The sequence below is a fragment of the Mesoplodon mirus genome (assembly GCF_964341445.2).
Source record: "Mesoplodon mirus genome assembly, chromosome: 3".
In the NCBI taxonomy this organism is placed as follows: Eukaryota; Metazoa; Chordata; class Mammalia; order Artiodactyla; family Ziphiidae; genus Mesoplodon; species Mesoplodon mirus.
The window spans coordinates 121,198,612-121,219,438 of record NC_138978.1 but is presented as its reverse complement, the minus strand read 5'-3'; the positions used below and the strand labels follow the sequence as shown (position 1 = coordinate 121,219,438).

General features: G+C 47.6%; 1 protein-coding gene across 1 annotated transcript; it reads left to right on the top strand.

Annotated features, from left to right (window-relative positions):
• Positions 1-8,001: 8,001 nt before the first annotated feature.
• Positions 8,002-20,431, top strand: LOC309801305 (CD48 antigen-like). Its single transcript, XM_082615987.1, has 6 exons — positions 8,002-8,107; positions 12,011-12,391; positions 14,004-14,300; positions 16,612-16,746; positions 16,948-17,039; positions 17,322-20,431. Exons 1-6 carry the CDS (start codon positions 8,035-8,037, stop codon positions 17,415-17,417), a joined length of 1,074 nt encoding a protein of 357 aa, XP_082472113.1. The 5' UTR covers positions 8,002-8,034; the 3' UTR covers positions 17,418-20,431.
• The last annotated feature ends 396 nt before the right edge of the window (positions 20,432-20,827 follow it).

The window sequence follows — 20,827 nt, the reverse complement described above, 5'->3', positions numbered from 1 at the left end:
ACCACCTAGGGAGGTGGGATAGGGAGGGTGGGAGGGAGGGAGACGCAAGAGGGGAGAGATATGGGAACATATGTATATGTATAACTGATTCACTTTGTTATAAAGCAGAAACTAACACAACACTGTAAAGCAATTATACTCCAATAAAGATGTTAAAAAAAAAAAGAACTCAAAGCAGGAATAAAAAATTACTGAAAGGCATTACCCAGGACAGATATCAAGGTCAACATCACCAGTGATGTCATGTTGACAGTATGCACTCGAGATGATATAATAAGAAAGGCATGTTACCTCAGTTGTCTTCCTCCAAAAGCCTGTAACCTCAGAAACATCACACAAATCCCAGTGGAGGGACAATGTACAAAGTACTTGACCAATACTCCTTAAAACTGTTAACATCAAAAATAAGGGAATTCTGAGAAACTGTCACAGGTAAGGGAGTTGAAGGAGACATGACAACTCAATGTAATGTGCTGATGGGATCCTAGAGCACAAAAAGGGCATAAGGGAAATACTAAGGATATCTGAATAATGTGTGGACCTATCAATAACACTTCCTTGATTGTAACGGATTACCATACTAATGTAAGATGTTAATGGTAGGGGAAATGGTGTGTAGGGAATATGAGAACTTTATTATCTTCATTATTTTTCTGTAAATATAAAACCCTTCTAGAAAATGTCTATTAAAAATTAATAAAAGTTTGAAAACATAAAATTGAAAAAAAGCTTCCACAAAGTGAAAGAAGAAAAAGAAACTGGATCTGGAGGTTAGTGGATGGGACACTGGGCAGCAGGGGTTTCATGCCCTTTGGCTCTTCCTGGGCAGAGATGGTCAGAGTTGGCAGGAACCAACCTGTGGGGTGGACCCACTCAGTGTCCTCAGGTGTATTCAGCCTGGGGGAAGTTGAAAGCAAAACAAGGGAGACCTACGTGGAGATAAGTAACTTCCTCTGGGTCTCCTGACTCTTTCCTAGCTCCCCTGACTGACATGAGCTGTTTTCTCAAAAGTGTTTCCCAAACACTGGCCTGTGCTAAAGGCAGCTGGGGGAAAATCCATGGGGCTGGGGCTGTGAGGCAGAAGGTGGCCCTGAGGCAGGTGCACAGATGCCAGGAACCCACATGGCCCCAGTGGCATTTCTAGGTCCCCTTCCCATCCCCTCTCCAAGAAGGTCCCCTTCCCCTGGACCTAGGTGCTGGGTAATCTGACCTCTGGTGGAGGGTGTGCATGGGCACATATGGGGGGACGGGGGGCATTTTCTGTCTCTTTTGCATCCTTAGATCTCTGATGAAGAGTGAGTTCCTCTAGGGCCTGACCCCACCAGGAGTCCTTCCTCCCACCCCTCCCCACAGTTTACAGGCTGGGAGCTCTGGACAGTGGGGAGTGGAGAGAGGCCCTCTGGGAGATAGGAGACTTTGACCCCAGACTCCCAAGCTTCTCCTTATTCCAGATGGTCTCAGCAGTGCTGAAAACCCCTGCTGAAGACTTCACAGGAGCTTCAAGTGTAGAGGTGGAGGCCTGTTCCGGACTCCCTGTGCTGATGGGCCCTGACAGATCACCAGAGGCCCTGGTCCTGTGACTTCCTGCTGCTGCAAACTAGATGTTCCTTTTTCACTTTTGATTTAATTTAATTTTAAAAAATTTTATTGAGGTGTAATTGACATACATCATTATATTAGTTTCAAGTTTATAACATAATGACTCAATATTTACATATATTGCAAAATGATTAAGTCAATAAATCTAGTTAATATCTTAAGTCAATAAATCTAGTTAATATCTGTCACCATACATAGTTACAGAATTTTTTTGCTTGTAGTGAGAACTTTTAGATCTAGTCTCGGCATCTTTCAAATATGCAGTACAGTATTTTTAACTATAGTCTCCATGCTGTACATTACATCGCTAAAACTTATTTATTTTATAACTGGAAGTCTGTACCTTTTGATCTCCTTCCCCATTTCGCCCACCTCCCCCCAATCCACCCCCCTTTGGCAACCACCAACGTGTCTTCTATATCTATGAGCTTGTTTGGGTTTTTTTTAAGATTCCACATACAAGTGAGATCATACGGTACTGGTATATCTCTGTCTGACTTACTTCACTTAGCATGATGCCCTATAAGTCTATCCATTTTGCAGCAAATGGCAAGATTTCATTTTTTTGTGGCTGAATAATATTCCACTGTGCATGTATATATATCACATTTTCTTTATCCATTCATCCATTGATGGACACTTAGGTTTAAGGTTGTTTCCATTTCTTGGTTACTGTAAATAACGCTGAAATGAGCATGGGAGTGCATGTATATTTTTTTCAAGTTAGTATTTTCATTCTCTTCAAATAAATACCCCATAGTGGAATTGCTGAATCATATGGTGGTTCTATTTTTAATTTTTGAGGAACTTCCATAGTGCTTGCATCAATTTACTTTCCCAAAAACAATGTACAAAGGTTCCCTTTTCTCCACATCCTTGTCAGCATTTGTTATTTCTTGTCTTTTTGATAATAGGCATTCTAACAGGTGTGAGGTGATATCTCGTAGCGGTTTTGACTTGTATTTCTCCGAGGTTGGTTATACTGAGCATGGTTTCATGTACTTGTTGCCCATCTGTATGTTTGGGAAAATGTCTAGTCAGATCTTCTGCCCGTTTTTAAATTGGATTGTTTGTGTTTTTACTGTTGAGTTTTATGAGTTCTTTACATAGTTTAGATCTTAACCCCTTTTCAGATATAAGATGTGAAAATATTTTTTCTCATTCAGTAAATTGCCTTTTCCTTTTGTTGATGATTTCCTTTACTGCACAGAAGCTTTTTAGTTTGATGTAGGCTCACTTGTTGCTTCTTGCATTTTTTGCTTTTGCTTTTGGAGTCACACTTAAAAAATCATTGTCAAAACCTAGGCGTTTTATGGTTTAAGAATTTACGTTCAATTCTTTAATCTATTTTGGGTTAATTTTTGTGTATGGTATAAGATAGTGGTCCAGTTTCATTCTTTTTTTAACTTTTTATTTTATATTGGAGTATAGTTGATTAACAGTGTTGTTTTAGTTTCATGTGTATAGCAAAGTGATTCAGTTATACATATATGTGTATCTAGTCTTTTTCAAATTATTTTCCCATTTAGGTTGTTACATAATATTGAGCAGAGCTCCCTGTGCTACACAGTGGGTCCTTGTTGGTTATCCATTTCAAATGTAGCATTGTGTACATGTATTATCCATTTTAAATATAGCAGTGTGTACATGATAGTCCCTAACTATCCCTCCCCCAAACCGTTCCCCCCAGTAACCATAAGTTCATTCTGTAAGTCTGTGTATCAGTTTCTGTCTTGTAAATTTTAGCTCATTTGTATCATTTTTTTTAGATTCTACATATAAGCAACATCATATGATATTTGTCCTTCTCTGTCTGACTTACTTCACTCAGTATGACAATCTCTAGGTCCATCCATGTGGCTGCAAATGGCACTACTTTATTCTTTTTAATGGCTAAGCAACACCCCAATGTTCATTGCAGCACTGTTTACAATAGCCAAGACATTGAAGCAACCTACATGTCCATCAACAGATGAATGGATAAAGAAGATGTGGTACATATATACAATGGAATATTACTCAGCCATTTTCATTCTTTTGCATATGGTTATCCAGTTTTCCAAACACCATTTATTGAAAAGACTGTTCTTTCCCCACTGGCTCCTTTGTCATAAATTAATTGACCATATATGTGTTCGTTTATTTCTGTGTTCTTTATTTTGTTCCATTGACCTATGTGGGGTTTTTTTTAACATCTTTATTGGAGTATAATTGCTTTACAATGTTGTGTTAGTTTCTGCTGTATAACAAAGAGAAGCAGCTATACATATACATATATCCCCATATCCCCTCCCTCTCATATCTCCCTCCCACCCTCCCTATCCCACCCCTCTAGGTGGTCACAAAGCACCGAGCTGATCTCCCTGTGCTATGCAGCTGCTTCCCACTAATTATCCCTTTTACATTTGGTAGTGTATATATGTCCATGCCACTCTCTCACTTTGTCCCAGGTTACCCTTCCCCCTCCCTATGTCTTCAGGTCCATTCTCTACATCTGCGTCTTTATTCCTGTCCTGCCCCTGAGTTCATCAGAACCTTTTTTTTTTTTTAGATTCCATATATATGTGTTACCATATGGCATTTGTTTTTCTCTTTCTGACTTACTTCACTCTGTATGACAGACTCTAGGTCCATCCACCTCACTACAAATAACTCAATTTCATTTCTTTTTATGGCTGAGTAATATTCTATTGTATATATGTGCCACATCTTCTTTAAACATTCATCTGTCAATGGACACTTAGGTTGCTTCCATGTCCTGGCTATTGTAAATAGAGCTGCAATGAACATTGTGGTACATGACTCTTTTTGAATTATGGCTTTCTCAGGGTATATGCCAGTAGTAGAATTATTCTACTACTACGCCAGTAGTAGAATTTAGCTTTCAGACTTGAATTTCTGCGGACTTTGAGATTGTCCTTCTGAAGGGTGGATGTTCTTGGGGTGAATTAGCACCCCTGAAACAGGTCTGGGAAGATATAGCCATGGAGGAGCTCACCTTTGTTTTCCCACAGAAGACGGCACCTTGGGCCCTCGGGGGCCAAGTGTTTATTAGAATGGGAGGTGCTGGGTGAGGTCACGCTGCCCCTGAAGCCACCTCAGGCCTCAATGACCACAGCAGATGGTGACCTGGACAGGAAGTGAGAGCCCTGGCTCTGCTGAGGCACTGGCGTGCTCAGTAAGTATTTGCTGAGTGGAAACAAGTCATGGCTGCCTTGTGCAGCTTAGCTAAAAGCTACCTGTCTCACTCAAGAGCATATGTGACACCCCAGCATCCTCACAGGAGGGCTGGGACCAGGGTGAGCCAACAGGACACCTACTCTCAGGTGCCCACCTTGAACTTGCAGCAGCCTGAAAGTGGGGTCTCCTTGCCTCCCTGGCCACAGGGCCTTGGGGTCTGCATCAGAAGAGAGGGACAAGATCCTGTGACCTGGTCACATCACAAGTGACTAACAACTTGCTGAAGTGCTGTGGGAGCCCAGTGCAGAGAGCACCTAATTCATCTGGGGCAGATGGGGCAGGCTCCCAGGGGACCATCTGAGCTGCATCTGGAAGGGTCGTCGGGCACTGGGCAGGAGGGAAGGGTCTTACTCCAGGGAGTGGGAGCTGGTGTGCAGGCTGGAGGCTGATGGGGGTTCTTTCTTAGGCCCATAAGGGATGGGGAGTAACCCCTAAAGTGGGGAGGTATTTCCCAGTTATCTGTTCCTGCTGGGGCTCTCCCTCCCCTCTGTGCTCCCAATCGGAGGGTCTCAAAGGTCTGTGGGCACCTTCTCAGGGACTGTGAGTGGGGATCTGCAGAGCCCACTCACCTCCCTATGGGGTAGAGTAATGTGGTCTGAATGCCTGGGGTGGGTAGAAGGATGTGCTGTGTTGTGGTCTGTCCTCCCCCGCTGGCCAGAAGAGAGATGCTGACAACCAGTCCAGCCAAGAATCGCTAAGGAAATCTAGTGATAAAGGAGCCCAGCAGAAAGAAGCCAAAAGATGTGGCTGGGGTGAGAGTCACGGACAAACAGGAGCCCTCTCAGGAGCTGGGAACAAGCTCAGGGTGTGAGCAGTCTCTCCACTGGGGTGGGAGGGCTTCTCCAGGTTTAAAAGGTAATGTTGTTGGTGTGACAGATGGGATGCATGTTAAGACTAAGATGAAAAGACCCTGTGAAAGCTGGACCATGAGACTCCCTAGGAGGACACTTCACTGCCCTGGGAAGGAGTGCAGGTCCACCAGCCTGCAGCTCACAGACAGTGAGGGTCCCCGGGCCCTGCTGAGAGACCAGCTGAGGCTTCTCAGACCAGCAGCCTTTGCAGGTCTGGCTGCGCTGGAGGCACAGACCATTTGTGATGTACTGAGTGCAGGAGGAGGAGCTGTGGTTGGACAAAGGCCACCTTGATCTCAGAGGCTGCTGAGATGTAGCCACAGGTCTTAGTTTTCCTGCCTGGAATGGTGCTAGGGAGGAGAGAGGCTGCCCTGGGTCAGGCCTGGCCTCCCCCTTTCATGTGGCTTCTCAAGGTCTGAAACCATCTTGTGTGGGAGATTCACTGCACTGAGAGGGACTTGGATCTGGAAAGACCATTGGTATGAAAGCACAGGGACCTGGTCCCAGGCCAGGCTCTACTACATATTGGGTTTATTCATTAACCTCTTTGGATCCTCAGTTTCTACATCAGTAAAATGGGAAAATAATTGTAATAATATCTATCTGTCTCTCATAGACGAAAATGCTTTGTCAGTTTGAAAGAGGTAGACAGGCTGGGGGTGTTGATGATGATTTAGGTTTCCAGCTGCACAATTGGCTGAGATGCTGCCTTAAGAGATTTCCAAAACGTCCCTGGTGTTCTGCCAGCATGGAATGTTTATTGTCTGTCTCTCTTCCAGTGTCCCTGGCCTGTAGCTGCATTGCTGTTTCCCTCTCCCTAGGCTCCTCCTCCCTCCCCAAATCCTGAGCAGATGGTTTACAGACCCAAACACAAGAGGACTAACACAAGAGGACTTATAGGACATGGGAGAGCGAAAATATGAAGCTTGCTCCCCATCACTCTGAGAGTGACCAGCGGGTGAGCTGCCAGGATTTTGACCCTAGACAAGAAGTTTCTGACCACAGGACTCATTACCTTTTGCAGTAATTTCCCCATTACTAGAGGAGGTTGGAGGGAATAAGCCAGCATTGGATATTCTCTTGCCTGGGATTCAGCAGAGCAATTTAAGGAGCACAGAATGGACTCAGGTGACTTGCTTGAGGCCACACAGTGGGATGGGACAGTGGCTGTGATGTTGGGATTTTTTTTCTAGAGTTTGTTGTTGAGAGTCCAGACCCTATGCTTGATTCACTGTATGACCTTTTGCAGATTACACTGCCTCCCTTGGTCTCAGTTTTCACTTCCATAAAATGGGTTTAATATACAGTGCCATGACTACCTCGAGTGCATGACTACCCTGCATGGGGCTCCTCAGCCTTGGGGCAGCTGAGGGGGAAGTCTCAGTGGGGATGAGAAGGAGGCACTGCCCAGGAGTTAGGTAGATGGTGCTGCTCCCCTAGGGTGTGGGCCCAAGAGTTCTCCGATGTTGTGAGGTATTCAGTCTGGTGAGAAGAGCCCAGAGCCTGAGTCTCAGTAGGTGGGAGTGAGTCTGAGGCAGCTGAGGCTGTAGCCAGGAGGGGTGTGTAGATATCTATCCCTGCCCATCTGTGATAGCAGGAGCAGGCCTGGCAAAGGTTTAAAGGGAAATGGTAGGAATGAAGCAGACAAGAGCCTATCAGATACCATAGGGTCTGGCTTTGCCCTGTGTGTAGGGAGAATAAGTAACACTAGGGGCAGCTGGAAAGCCATAAGGGTGCAAGCAATAAATGCCAATATTTGCATTTGTGATATGGGGAGTTGACACTTCCCCCAAAGAGCTTTGTTCTTTTGCTCATAGCTTCTTACTTAGGCAACTGACATTTGAAGTTTATGGAAAACCAAACTCATTAAACAGTGTAAAGACAGAGGAGACAGCACCCAAGGCAGCAGAGGCCCAGCCTACGCTGGCTGAAATAGCATGACTTCTGTGCCCAACCATAGGCTGACACTGACGAGCAAGCTGTCTGGGCTGAGCCTAACCCTAGGGAAACAGATAAGGGAATTACAGTGAGTGCTAGTGTGGGGAGTGTGAGATCAACAAGCTGGTGTGACCACAGGGATGGGGCATCTCCAATAGTGAAGTTGTTTATACACTTATTCTGCAATTGTTTATTGAGGTCCTACTGTAAGTGCTGGGGTTAGTAATAGGAGACATCTGAGTGGCTTACTGCAGGCTGGTGTGCTGTCAACCCAGAAGAGAACATGCTAGCCCCGCCCTAGGGGTGGGGAAGAGCCTGCGTCCCTCTGAGTGACAGCCTCCCTTCTCTCCTGTCCCTCCTCCTAGACCTTTCTTCCACAGCTGCACAGGCAGGCAAGCAGCCTGTGATGGGGCCCTGCTCAGAAGACCCCCATCTCTGCTGGGCCTCCCGGCTCCTGGGATTCACCAGCCTACTCCTCAGTGAGTGGCCCGGGCTGCTGGGAGGGAGGGCCTTTGGGGGGAGCAGGGAGGCAGTGTCCCCTGTCCATGTCTAAAGTCTTTGGTGAACAAAAAGACAAAACAGCTCTGTAATTATTTAGCAAATACAGTGCATTGGGTTGAGAGCCCTGGGGTGAACAGAAGAACAAAATGGCCTTTTGGTTGTGGTGAGCCTGGGACCCCTGTGCTCAGGCAGCCTTGGCTGCGTAAAGGGAAACACTTCCAGGGAGGTGAGGCTGCTTCTGTGCAATAACAGAGCCTGGGAGAGCATGGAGCTGCCTGGGAAGAGGGAGGGAGACAAAGAAACCCGCTCCTTGGCGTGGAAGGGCTGGGGAATGAAGCTCCCCTGGTCTGGACTCAGAGGGGAACTGGCAGCCTGTGTAGTTGTCCTTTGGGGGAGGGGGCCAACCAGAACCCTGTGTCTGAGATGGAGGAAGCAACTCTAGTCTGGGTTTCTTGAGCAAGATGTAAGATGTTGAATACAGTGAAATTCTGCTTTGGTAAAAGGAATAACAGCCTCTAAAATTTAAGGGTTTCTGTATACCCACATGTAGAAAGAATATGGAGAAACTACAGAAGGAACAGTGGACTGGTAATGTGGGCTCCAGAAAGGAGTGAATTTGGGGAGAAGAGAAATGGAAGCAGAAACAGTAGGGAGTTAAGTGAAAATGAACTGAAGACTCGACAACACCGTAATCACATACAGGATTTCCCGGGAGATTATAAGATTATGTATAAGGAAACTAAGTAAAAACTAATGAGAAAATACTAATAACCAGTGAATTATGAATTCTGGAGAAAGTTGGAAAGCTTTTATTGTTTTAATTTTTTGTTTTAGTAACCCAGCCACTAAATAAACTTACAGGAGTTATATGAAATTTAATGAATTAAAGACCTTTTATAAACAGATGTCTTGAAATAAGAATGAGCTTTGTAAAACATGACCTCTTTTTTAACAAGTTAAGTTTATGTCTACAGTAAAATGTAGGCCTTCTCTTCAATTTTACATAACTGGAAAATATGTTCTGTTATTTAGAGTTTTCTCCGTAGGCTCTGGGGTTGGAAGATTACATGAGAGAGAGAGAGAGAGAGAGAGAGAGGAGGGAAATGGATAAAATTTTAAGTTGATTTGTAAGAGTTAAATTTTATATTATTTACATAAACTTTTACTCTGTCTTGTTTGTAACCACACACACACACACACACACACACCCCGCTTTATTTTCTTCTTCAGGATTAGATCTTTTGTAGATCACAGCTCTTGCTGCCTTCCTTCTCTTTCTATGTCTTCTTCCATCTTCCTCACAGCTGGGCTCACCATTCCCTTCTGGGTGGGTCCTCCCTGCAGCCTGAAGGCTGAGCCTCTTCTCTCCCTGGTTGATGTTTTTCCAACACATGGGGAGTCTGTCTGGGCTGCTGTTTAACCCTCAGCCGGCCAGAAGTCCCTGCCCTGCTAAACCCCTCTGAGTACTTGCTTCCCCTTTCCCAGGAGAGGAAAGCAGGAGGATGAGCCTACAGGAACTGCTCTGACCCTGGTGATGAGAGAGCAGTGCTGACAGGGGAGCTCCTGGGGAGGACAGGGACAGGGTGGGGGAGGTGATGGGCAGCTCCTGCAGGGGAGAAGCACTGGGCTGGGAGACAGGGGCCCTGGTTCCAGGTGTGGCTCTGCCCTGTGTGACCCAGGACAAGTTCACCCCCTGGGGCGCCTCCTTCTCTGTGATAGGAGGGGTCTGGGCAGATCCCCCCTAAGACCTGACCTGGAGGAGATGCCTGGTTAAGTGACTTAGTGATTAAATAAATACAAAGAAATATCTGAAATACTTGTGCATATGAACGTTGGCACGAGCTATTCTCTGCCTCCAATGAGAGCCAGGAATGGGAATAAGTATGGCAGGAGGGAGGCAGGCCTGAAATAATGAGAATTTATTGAATTGGAGAGAGGATTGGGACCTTGGAAGCCAGAGACCAACCCAGGCAGATGGATCCTGACCTGGTGGAAGAAGCAGATTGATCATCTTTTCAGGATAAGACACTTTCCCTGGTCCTGTTCTGTTCTACCTTGGTCCCCAGGAAGGAAAGAGGGTATTTGGTCCCTGCAGTCTGAGTCTGAAGCGGGAGGGTGGGCTCTGGAGGAGGTGGCACTGAGGTGAATGTGCCCACTGGTCACAGTTCTGCAGGAAAATGACCAAGGAAGGCCTAATACGGCCTCTTGGGGCCTGGCTAGGGAAATGGTGTCTTGGTGGCAGGGACAGCAGAGCTCACTAAATGATCACGCTTCCCCTCATATTCTAGTCCGTGGCAGTTAGCCAGAGCCTTGTGACAAATGCTGGCCACAAAGCAAGAGCAGGGATCATGCTCCTTCTGGACAGATGCAGTGAAACCCCCTGTGTGATTCTCCTGTCTTCCCTCCCTGCTGCGGGGCTGGGAGCCTGTGAGGATGCTGTGGGTTCCATGGGTGCAGCTACAAGGAGGTGGAACCTCTGTCATGTGTGACAGGACCCCCTCCTCACTCTCTTGTGGAACCTGTGGTGGGGGATATAAACTCCCCTTGTTCTAAGACCCTGAGGTATTGTAACTGTTTGTTATGCAGCACAGTCTAGCCTGTCCTGCCTACTACACTGCCTAGAAGGAGCAGGAAAGAGAGCAGCCTTCATATCTGTATTAGATATCTACTGCTGTGTAACCTGTCACCCCAAAACTTAGTGCCTAAAACACCACCAGGCAGTCTCACAGTTTCTGTGGGTCAAAACAGAGGAGCTGTTCAGCTGGGTCCTCTGGCTCAGGGTCTCCCAGACTGAAATCAAGGTCTTGGCTCGGGCTGCAGCAGCTCAGGGTCAGCTGGGCAGGATCTGCTTCCAAGCCTACTCATGTGATTGCTGATGGGAGGCAGTTCCTGTGGCTGCTGGACTGAGGGTCCCTGTTCCTCCCTGGATGTTGGCCAGAGGCTCCCTCGGTTCCTTGTCACGTGGGCCTCTCCTTAGGACAGCTGACAACACGGCAGCTAGGTTTCTCAGAGCGAGCAAGAGAGGGAGTGAAGGAGAGAGAGAGACCAAGAGGAAAGTCAAAGTCTCCTATAGCCTAGTATCACTGAGTGACATTCATCAAGTCTGCTGTGGTCCATTCCTTAGAAGCCAGTCACTAGGTGCAGCCCACACTCTAGGGGAGGGCATTACACAAGGATGTGAACGTGAGGAGACACTTAAGAAGCTCCTCCTACAGTTATGCATTTGTTATTGACAGAAACTCTGCTAGGTGCTTTTTTTTTTTAATATATTTATTTATTTTATTTTTGGCTGTGTTGGGTCTTCGTTGCTCGCGTGGGCTTTTTCTAGTTGCGGCAAGCGGGGGCTACTCTTCGTTGCGGTGCGCGGGCTTCTCAGTGGCTTCTCTTGTTGCGGAGCACGGGCTCTAGGCGTGCAGGCTTCAGTAGTTGTGGCACACAGACTCAGTAGTTGTGGCTCGCGGGCTCTAGAGCGCAGGCTCAGTAGTTGCGGCGCGCGGGCTTAGTTGCTCCGCGGCATGTGGGATCTTCCCGGACCAGGGCTCGAACCCATGTCCCCTGCATTGGCAGGCGGATTCTTAACCACTGCACCACCAGGGAAACCCCTGCCAGGTGCTTTTGATCCATGATCTCATTCAGTTTATACTGTCATTATGAAGCAGGTGAGGAAACTGCAGGTTAGCAAGTTTAAGTAACCTGTTCAAGATTACAATTCACTAGAGCCAGGACTTAATTCTAGAATTGCTTCAGATTCAGTTTACTAGGCTTCTCCTAAGAATCAAGGGAGTATATTGGATGAATTTGATTTAAAAGATGGGTTTTGTGGTTTTCTCCTTTATTGTTACCGGAAAAAAAAAATACATTTCCTGTTTCCAATGCCCTAGGCGTCTGCTGTACTGGGGTCAAGAGTTCTGGGACACATGGTTCTGGAGTTCAGGATTCTGGAGCCCTTCTTCCTCTGCACAGGGTCCGAGGAGGTTCTGTATTGTTTCATGTGAACAGGAAGCAAGAAGCTAACCTGGAGAAGGTCACATGGGGCTTTGGCCCTGACTCAAACTACAGCGTCCTGCTGCGAGTCTCTGCTGGGGCAGATGCTCCCACCTGGGTCAGCCTCCAGAACAAGTACCAGCAGAGGGTCCATGTGCCCAACATCTTGTCCCTGAAGATTGAGAACCTGACCTCTGAGGACAGTGGACTGTACCGGGCTCGAGCCAGCTTCACTGGAGGAATAGAACTTAACCAACTTTTCCCCCTCACTGTCTATGGTAAGTGACAGCACCTGACCCCACCCCATGGCTTTCCTCCTTCTTTTGTGCTACGAGTTTCACATAGGTCCCATTTTTCAAGATTCCTTCCAGACACCAGCCTTCAGATTCTATTTTCTTCTCTGAAATGAGGGTAAGTGGGTTTATTGCAAATGGTGAGCAGAGCTGAGATTCACAGCAGGGATAAACCACTTCAGTATTTTGGGAGAGGAGAATGGAAATTTGGGGAAATGATATTGCCAAAACAATTATTGTACTTTATAGGTCTAGATTTACTTAATTCGTGTATTAGTTGTCTACTGCTGCTAGAACAAATTGCTATAATTTAGATGCTTAATAAAACACAAATTTATGATCTTACTGTGCTGTAGGTCAGAAGTCAAATATGGGTCTCACTGGGCCCATGTCGAGGTGCTGGCAGGGCTGTGTTCCTTTCTAGAGTTTCCAGAAGGAGATTCATTTATTTGTCTCTTCCACCTTCTAGTGGTTGCTTACATTACTTGGCTCATGACCACCTTCCTCCACCTTCAAAGCAGGCAATAGTGGGACCAATTCTTCTCACATTCTTATCCCTCTGACCTCCTTCCTCTTCTTCCTTCTTCCACGTTCAAGGACTCTTGTGATTACATTGGTCCCACCCAGGTAGTCAGAACAATCTCCTTATTTTAAAGTCAACTGATTAGCAACCTTAATTCTACCTGTTACCTTAATTCCACTTTGCCATGTAACCTAACGTATTCACAAGTTCTGAGGATCGACATGGACGTATTTGGGGTCCATTATTTACCTACCACAATTCATAAACCCACGTAGTCAGTGCCTCCTCTCCTTTTACTCAGCATGAGCCCAAGGCCAGCCTCACTCACAGGCTCCACAAATCCAGCTCTAGAAGCCTCAATAGACGTAGGAGAAAGGTTATACTGCAACACTTCCAAAGAACCTCACTTAGCCAACACTTTCTTTCCCTAAAGTCCCTGTCTACATAGGAAAATACCTGCTGTGAGAGAGTGGCTGTTACAGCTTTAGGTCCCCATGTGATTTCTAAGACCAAGTTATCAATATGCCACTTCTCAAGTTCAGTGGCATATTCTAACCAGACTCAGACTCATCATTCCTAGTTGCTACCACCGCATCTCCCGCAAATGTCTCCACTATTGGGAGCACAGGGCCTTTCTCTGGGCTCCCACTGCTGGCCAGATGTCCTTCTTCTCTACGGGCTATGCAAACTCAGGCATTATCTGAGCAGAAGAGGGCAAGTCCTGATCTGGAACTAGCCTTTCTGTCCCAGACTTCTTCCCCTTCCAGAGGAAACCCCATTTTCTTAGAAATAATGGGCCCTGGGTAGGTGGGATCCAGGTTTTATTTTCTTGTTGGAGATTTTTAAGGCTTGCTCAATCTAGTGAAATAACATAGGGCTTAACTCAGTGGCCCCCTTCTTTATTGTCACTTGCTATGTATTAAGTATTGGGCAAATTGTGTTTTACTTGTAAAATGCATTCACCATCATTAAAGGGAGGATGCCAGGGTTTCAATGAGATAATGGATGAGAATGTACAGACTGTATTGTTCTCCACTCATGTGAGGCTCCATTCTTTTGTCCCTCTTACCCTAGAGCCAGTGCCCCTTCCCCAGATCCTGTTCAAGTTACCGTCCGTCACACCAGGCTGGTGCAATGTCACCCTGGAGTGCAGAGTCTCAGGGGCCACAGAGGAGCTGAAGGTGACCTGGCAGAGCAAGGGCCTCCCCAGGGAGCTGGAGCAGAGCGTGACACTGGGACCAGCCCCCAACTCCTGGACCCTGCCTGTGAACCTGCCCCTGAGGCAGCCCAGTGCCAGCTTCACCTGTGTGGTCAGCAACCAGGTGGACCAGAAAACTGCCACCTTAGACCTTGGGGAAGTCTGTGTCCATGGTGAGTGTACCTGCCAGAGGGGAGGGGTATTCTCAGAGCTCAGCTGCACTGGGGTGAGGGTTCTGGGCTTTTCTCCCCACTATGTTATGAGCACCACCTTCCATCGGGTCACCCCATACAGGAGTCTGGGAGGTACAGCAAACTCATCTCTGCTTTTAATTGTCACATCCATGCCCGCCTCTCCACCCCCTCTTTTTTCCCCTAAGAAACAAGGGATTTGTTTTTGATGCAAATCTTGTCCACCCAGCTCCAGATGAGCAGCTCCCAGTCCCAGCTGGCCCTGGAGGGAAAGCAGGGGTGGGATGGGGGAGGCGAGGAGAACTAAGGTTGCAGCCCGCAGAGGTGTTCCCTAGAGATGTATTTCCCTGAGGGCCCACACCTCCCCTGACCCACACTCCCTGCTGCCTGTGCCTGCCTGCCCACCTGCTGGGCATCTCCCTCCTTCCCAGCTGCTGTAGTGCAATGTCAGAGCTGGTCCAGGGCAATAGCTTTCCAGTACTTCTCCCCCCTCATCCATTATCCATAGTGCGTCCACTGTAATCTTTTGAAAAGAAATTGGATTTTTTTTTTTTTTTTTTTTTTTTTTTTTGCGGTACATGGGCCTCTCACTGTTGTGGCCTCTCCCATTGCGGAGCACAGGCTCTGGACGCGCAGGCTCAGCGGCCATGGCTCACGGGCCCAGCCGCTCCACGGCATGTGGGATCCTCCCAGACCAGGGCACGAACCCGTGTCCCTGCATCGGCAGGCGGACTCTCAACCACTGCGCCACCAGGGAAGCCCAAGAAATTGGATTTTGAAATTGGTCTGTGTCATCTGTAGGAGTATGACCCACTGGCTGCCTGTAGGATCCAGGGCACAGATGCTCCTCTGCCCATGTTTCTTACCTCATACACTTCACACGGAATTGTTTGCCTGGAGCTCCTGAATGTGTTCTGCTATTATAAGCTTCTGAGCCTCCGGAAATGCTGTTTCCTCTACCATCAGCCATCCCAAGTCAAGAGTCCTTCACTTCCTTTCTTATTCCTGTTCAAGGATTTCCCTCAGGTCATGGACATGTGACCAGCACAGTAACGCAGGATCATGCTCTTGGTTATAGTTCTGATATTAATAAGGTTTGAACAAGGGTGTCTCAATCTCATGTGGCACAGGGCCCTGCAGGTGCTATAACTGTCCTCCCCTCAAGCATCATCCCCTTTAAGGAGCAGTCCGTAGCCACCCCACACTAAATAGCAATGCTGTTTATGGGTTTGTCTCCACCGTAGCCTGGAACACCTTGAGGGCAGAGGTCATGTCTTGTTCTCCTTTGAATTCATGTACCAAGCAAAGCTCCTGGCACCGTTTGCTCACAGTTCAGGATTTCACTGAATGAATGAATGACCTGGTATCCTGAGTGTAGTCTTGCCCCTCTCACTCAACCCCCATGAGCTGCTGGGAGGAACTGATGTGTCAGCATCACTTAAAATCCCACGTTACCCTCCCCTCAGCCCCATCCTGGAGTCTCAGATAAAGTTCAATGCTCAGCATGACCCACAAAACCCTCTGGAGGGCTTCCCTAGTGGCGCAGTGGTTGAGAGTCCGCCTGCCGATGCAGGGGACGCGGGTTCGTGCCCCGGTCCGGGAAGATCCTACATGCCACGGAGAGGCTGGGCCCGTGAGCCATGGCCGCTGAACCTGCGCATCCAGAGCCTGTGCTCCGCAACGCGAGAGGCCACAGCAGTGAGAGGCCCGCGTACCGCAAAAAAGAAAGAAAGAAAAAAAAAAAAAACCCTCTGGAAAGAGACTCTTCTCCCTCTGATTCTCCTCACCTGGCTCCTCACTGCACGGTCCCTCTCCTGCCTGCTGCAGTGGGATGATGGCAGCTCCCAGGGCTGGCGATTTGACACAGTCATTTCTCAAATGTGGTGCTCCTCCTTCCTGGAATTCTGTGCCCACGCTGAATATCTAGTTAACTCCTATTCCTCCCTCAAGACTCAGTTTATGCATCACCTCCTCTGGGAGGCCCTCCCTGAAGACATGTGTACAAGGTGTAAACCTCTATTGCACTGCAGTCCCTCTAGCTAGCAGACTTTGGTATTTTCTCAGTCTTCCCCCATGGGTGACCCCATCTTGTTCATAGCAGCACCCCTGGCACCAAGCAGGAGCTCAGGACCTGGTTGAATGGATGAACCTGACATGCTCCACCCTCTTCAGCTTCTGAACCTGGACCCTTCAGAACTCTCCACCTGCTCTCTCTCTATCTCCCCTTGGCAATGGGTATTTTAGTTTCCGTCTTTCCTTAACTTTCTTCATTCTCTCTGTGTGAGGGAAACAGATTCACAAGGACAGGTCAGTGCTGACCCCCTGCCAGGCATCCTAGGGGCTGTCGTGGCTGTGCTGTTGATCCTTGGAGGAGGACTATACCTTTGGAAGACACGTGAGAAGAAGAAGAAAATGGAGACTGGAAGAGGCAGGTTGCACTTCTCCCTCCTGCCCTGATACCTCCCCTCCCCCACTGGACCCTTGGCTCCTTTCCTTCTGCATTTTGCTGCTCAAGGAATCTCTCTGCAGAGGGAATGGTGGGTGTGGCCTTGGCCTTGGGGTTCATAACAGTGGGGGAGCATACAGGTTTTCAAGGCCCAGGTTCAAGCTCCACTCTGTGTATACACAGGTACGGAATTGCAGGAGGACCACAGGGACAATGATAGTAGCATCCAGTACGCAGAGCTGAGCCAGCAGGAGTCTCGAAAGGGCACACACAAGGTGAGAGCTGGGAGCTGTGCCCAGCCTGGGCTCTCCTGGGTCCGTCCTCACCTGGGTCTGGGCCTGTCAACCCAGTCATCTGCCTTTCCTGGCCCCGCTGTCTTTTTAACTCTTTCCAGGTGGTCAGTTGTATTTACTGAGAAAATTTATAGCTAGGGCCAGTGCAGTGCTGGGCGCTTTGGGGGAATCCACGTGCAACTCATGTCAGCAGCATTGGTTCCATGTGGGTCCCTCTGGGGCCTCTCTCAGCTGTTCTAGGAACTCTCTGTCTTGCATTCCTAGGGTATTGGTGAACAAGATTTAGAAGAAAAGGAGCCTGTTAATACTATCTACAGTGAGGTCCATAAGCCAGAAAGTGAAGCCATGAAGATAATTTAATTGGAGGAGGTAGGAGAACTGGAACTCCTAGGACACCTCCACTCAGAGCTTGATCCTCGCAGACACCTGCATCTCTCAGCTCTGGTCCAGCTCCAGAAGCCCTGGTCTGCATTACTCTGACCCTCCTGCCCTCGACTCCGTGGGCTCACATGGCCTTGTCATATCCTCTGTCACCTCTCCAAGCTGCCTTCCCGCTCAGGATCCTCACCCTGCAGGATGAGTGCTCTTCGTCCATCATTGACTCAGCTCCTGACCACTCTCCTCCTGAAGCTTCCCAAAGAGAACCTTCCTGCACATGATAATTCCCACAGCCTCTGCTGTGTGGCTGGTGTGTGTCTTTCTGAGAACACAGCCCAGGCATGGGGACTGTGTAGAAGATATTGACCATGCCGCAGAGGAGGGGGTTAGGACCTTGATGCGGGAAGCTGAGTTGGGGGTCTGTGGAGGCAGCATGGGTAGGTGGGATCCCACAAAGGGCTGGCCTGAGGCTTCCTTTGCACCCTGTATAGGGCAAAAGGTTTGTGTCGAGCGGTGTGTTTGTGTGCGTGTTGGGGTAGTATCCAGTGTATATTATACATTGTGCCACAGCCCTTTTCCCTGACCACTAGTACTAACCTCAGCTTCAGCTCGTTGACCTCAAATCCACCTCTTGTGGATTGGGAAAAGGAATTTGTACCATTTCTGGACCTTCCGAGACTTCTGTTTCTCAGAAAGGGACCCAAGTCGGAACTTGTGTTCTTAGGAAAGCAGCCTCAGCCCTTCCTTGTCTGGGGTAGGGGTACTTGGTCATTAGAGTGGAGGTGCAGTATGCTGCTCCCACCTCCCCTTGATGAGGCTGCTATGAGGGGTGAGGGGTGAGACTTGTAGGAAGTTCTGAGCCAACCCTCTCCTGCCTCTTCTACTGAACCTCAGCGCCCCACAGCCCTGCTGGCCTCAGATCCTAGGTCAGCCTCCTAGTGAGCCTTTGCTCACTCACATCCCTCTGCCTGAAATGATGGTTCCCTTTCCCTATCCCTTCCTCCCATCCCTGTGTGTTGGAATCCTACCATTCCAACCCAAAATCCCCTTCCAAGTCACAGGTTCTACATGTTCCCATATGTTTGAAAATAGTCCTTTTCAGACAACTTGGACATAATCAAGGCCCCTGCCATAGGTTTGCTTTGGGTTAGTCATGAGTCTTCCCTGCTAGCCTCACCTGGGGCTCCCTCAGGAGGGCGCTGGGGCTTTAGGAGGCCAGTGCCCAGGAGACAAGCACCTCTCTCTGTGAAGTGTCTGAACTACCCTTACTCCCTACTCCCACAGAGACTCAGTAGACAAGACCCAGAGCACAGAGGCTGCTGAAGTTCTTTCTGGTAGTGGCTCCACAAGGAAGCAAAGAGGACATGATGAACTCCAGTGACACTTCCTGGTTTCCCCAACCCACATCCAGCTTCACGTTGCCTGAGGACCTAATGTAGCCTGCACTGTATTGTGTGGAAGCTTCTCCTCTCCCTGGGGGTCCTCACCTCCTCAAAGCCTCTGCCTTCTGCCTTGAGTCCCAGCTCTTGAATCGGAGATGGACTCACTCTGATACTATGATCTGTGGTCCTTTGTCTGCTGGCCTAGATTCCCGGGTCTCTTGGTTCCCCTTCCAGCTCATCAAGCTCAGCTGCTTCCCTTCTGACCTCAGAAAGCCAAGTTCTGAGCTAAAGGCTTGAGCGTTATGCTAGGATCCTGCTAGATGGTGCATGAATCAGAGAGGAGCAGAGTTTCCATAATAAGGCTCTTTCTAACCTCTTCCTGCTCAGGCTGAACAGAAGGCTGAGAAGGAAAAAGATGACATCTCTCACTGGCATCCCAGGTGACCGGTCATGGCTGGGTATCAGGGCCCATCAGTCCAGAAGCAGTGTAAGATGTGACCACTCACTGACCCCTCCCCCCCACCGAAAGCAGAAGAGAAAAAAAATGAAAGAAGAAGGGAACTTGACTTTCCAACCCTATCATGAACCAGGGTTTGTCCCAGGCATTTTATAACTATCATTTCTTCTTATTCTTACAAGAACTCTCTAGGGTAGGTATTACTATCCCCATTTTGCAGGACAAGTAACCAATGTCCCAAAATAGTTGGTAGCAGAGCAAAGCCTTAAATCCAACACTGGACAATTACAGAATTCATATCTTATCCTTTGCCACATGGTCACTGAAGACCTTATAATCCTGGAGTATTCAGAGGAGAATATCCTCCATTTCCTCCTCTCCAAGGATCCTGGTCTTCTGACTCAGGTGCCCCAACTTGGAATGAGTTCATCATGATGATGGATGGAGCAGTTTGTGGTTGAAAGAGGAATTGTCCCTTAACTGGACAGTGGGATAGGAGATGTGGGTGGGAGACATGGAATGAGAGACCCTGCCCTCTGGCTCAGATAAGACATTCAAAGCAGAGATGCTTCTTCCTCTTGGGTCTTGTGGGAGTTACTTCCTCTCATTCAATGTGTATTGTGGATTTCAGCATCCTTATTCTCAAGCCAACTTCCTTTTCTATTATTATTCATAACTTCATTCAACAGTTATGCGAGAGAGAAATCCTCAATGTACAAATGGAAAATTAAAATCCAGAGATGTTAAGTACCCTACAGAAGTTCTCCCAAGTGTAAGTAATGTAGGCATATCAGGGGATAATAATTTCACACACTGTGATTCCTTTCTCTCTGTCATCCCAGACATCCAACCAGTTACCCTCTTCCATTGGGTTATCCTTCATAAAGCTTCTGGTACTCCATTCTCCTCTTATTCTTTCATTCCCATCTTACACCTGCAGCTGCACCATTTTTACATTTCCACCAGCAATGTATGAGAATTTCCCCACATCATCTCCAACTCTTGTTATTTTTTGACTGTAGCCATCCTAGTGCTGGTGAAGTGGTATCTCATTGTGGTTATGAATTGCATGTCTCAAATGATTCACGTTGAACATGTTTTCATGAGCATATTGACCATTTGTATACTTTATTTGAAGAAATTTCTTCTATCTCGAATTGTCCCTTGTCATCCATTGCCCCTACCTCTCCGTTGAGTCTGCTTTTGTCCAGTCACCAGGGAACTTCATGTTGTTAAATCCAGTGGTCAATTCTCAATCCTCATTTCCCATAACTTCTCAGCTGCAGTGGACCTATATTTTCTGGAAACACTGTTTTCACTTTGCATTCACTGTTCACATTATTTTCCTCCTACTGGGTGGTTGCTCCTTAATTTCCTTTATCAGTATCTTTCTGATATCTCCAACTTCTAAATTTTGGAATAACCCAGGGTTCATACCCAGACCACCCAGACCACATCTCTTCACTGTCTACACTCATTTCTTTTTGATGTTATGGCCATGCAGTAACCCCATGACTACATGATCTTATGTGGCAAAAGCGACTTAAAGATAT

What these genes read in the sequence shown, in the direction of transcription:
- LOC309801305 (XM_082615987.1), top strand. Translation starts at nt 8,035, where the DNA reads ATGGGGCCCTGCTCAGAAGACCCCCATCTCTGCTGGGCCTCCCGGCTC. An exon ending in TGGGGAAGTCTGTGTCCATG is followed by an intron (nt 14,301 to 16,611) that starts GTGAGTGTACCT and finishes TGAGGGAAACAG; the next exon opens with ATTCACAAGGACAGGTCAGT. An exon ending in CTCGAAAGGGCACACACAAG is followed by an intron (nt 17,040 to 17,321) that starts GTGAGAGCTGGG and finishes TTGCATTCCTAG; the next exon opens with GGTATTGGTGAACAAGATTT.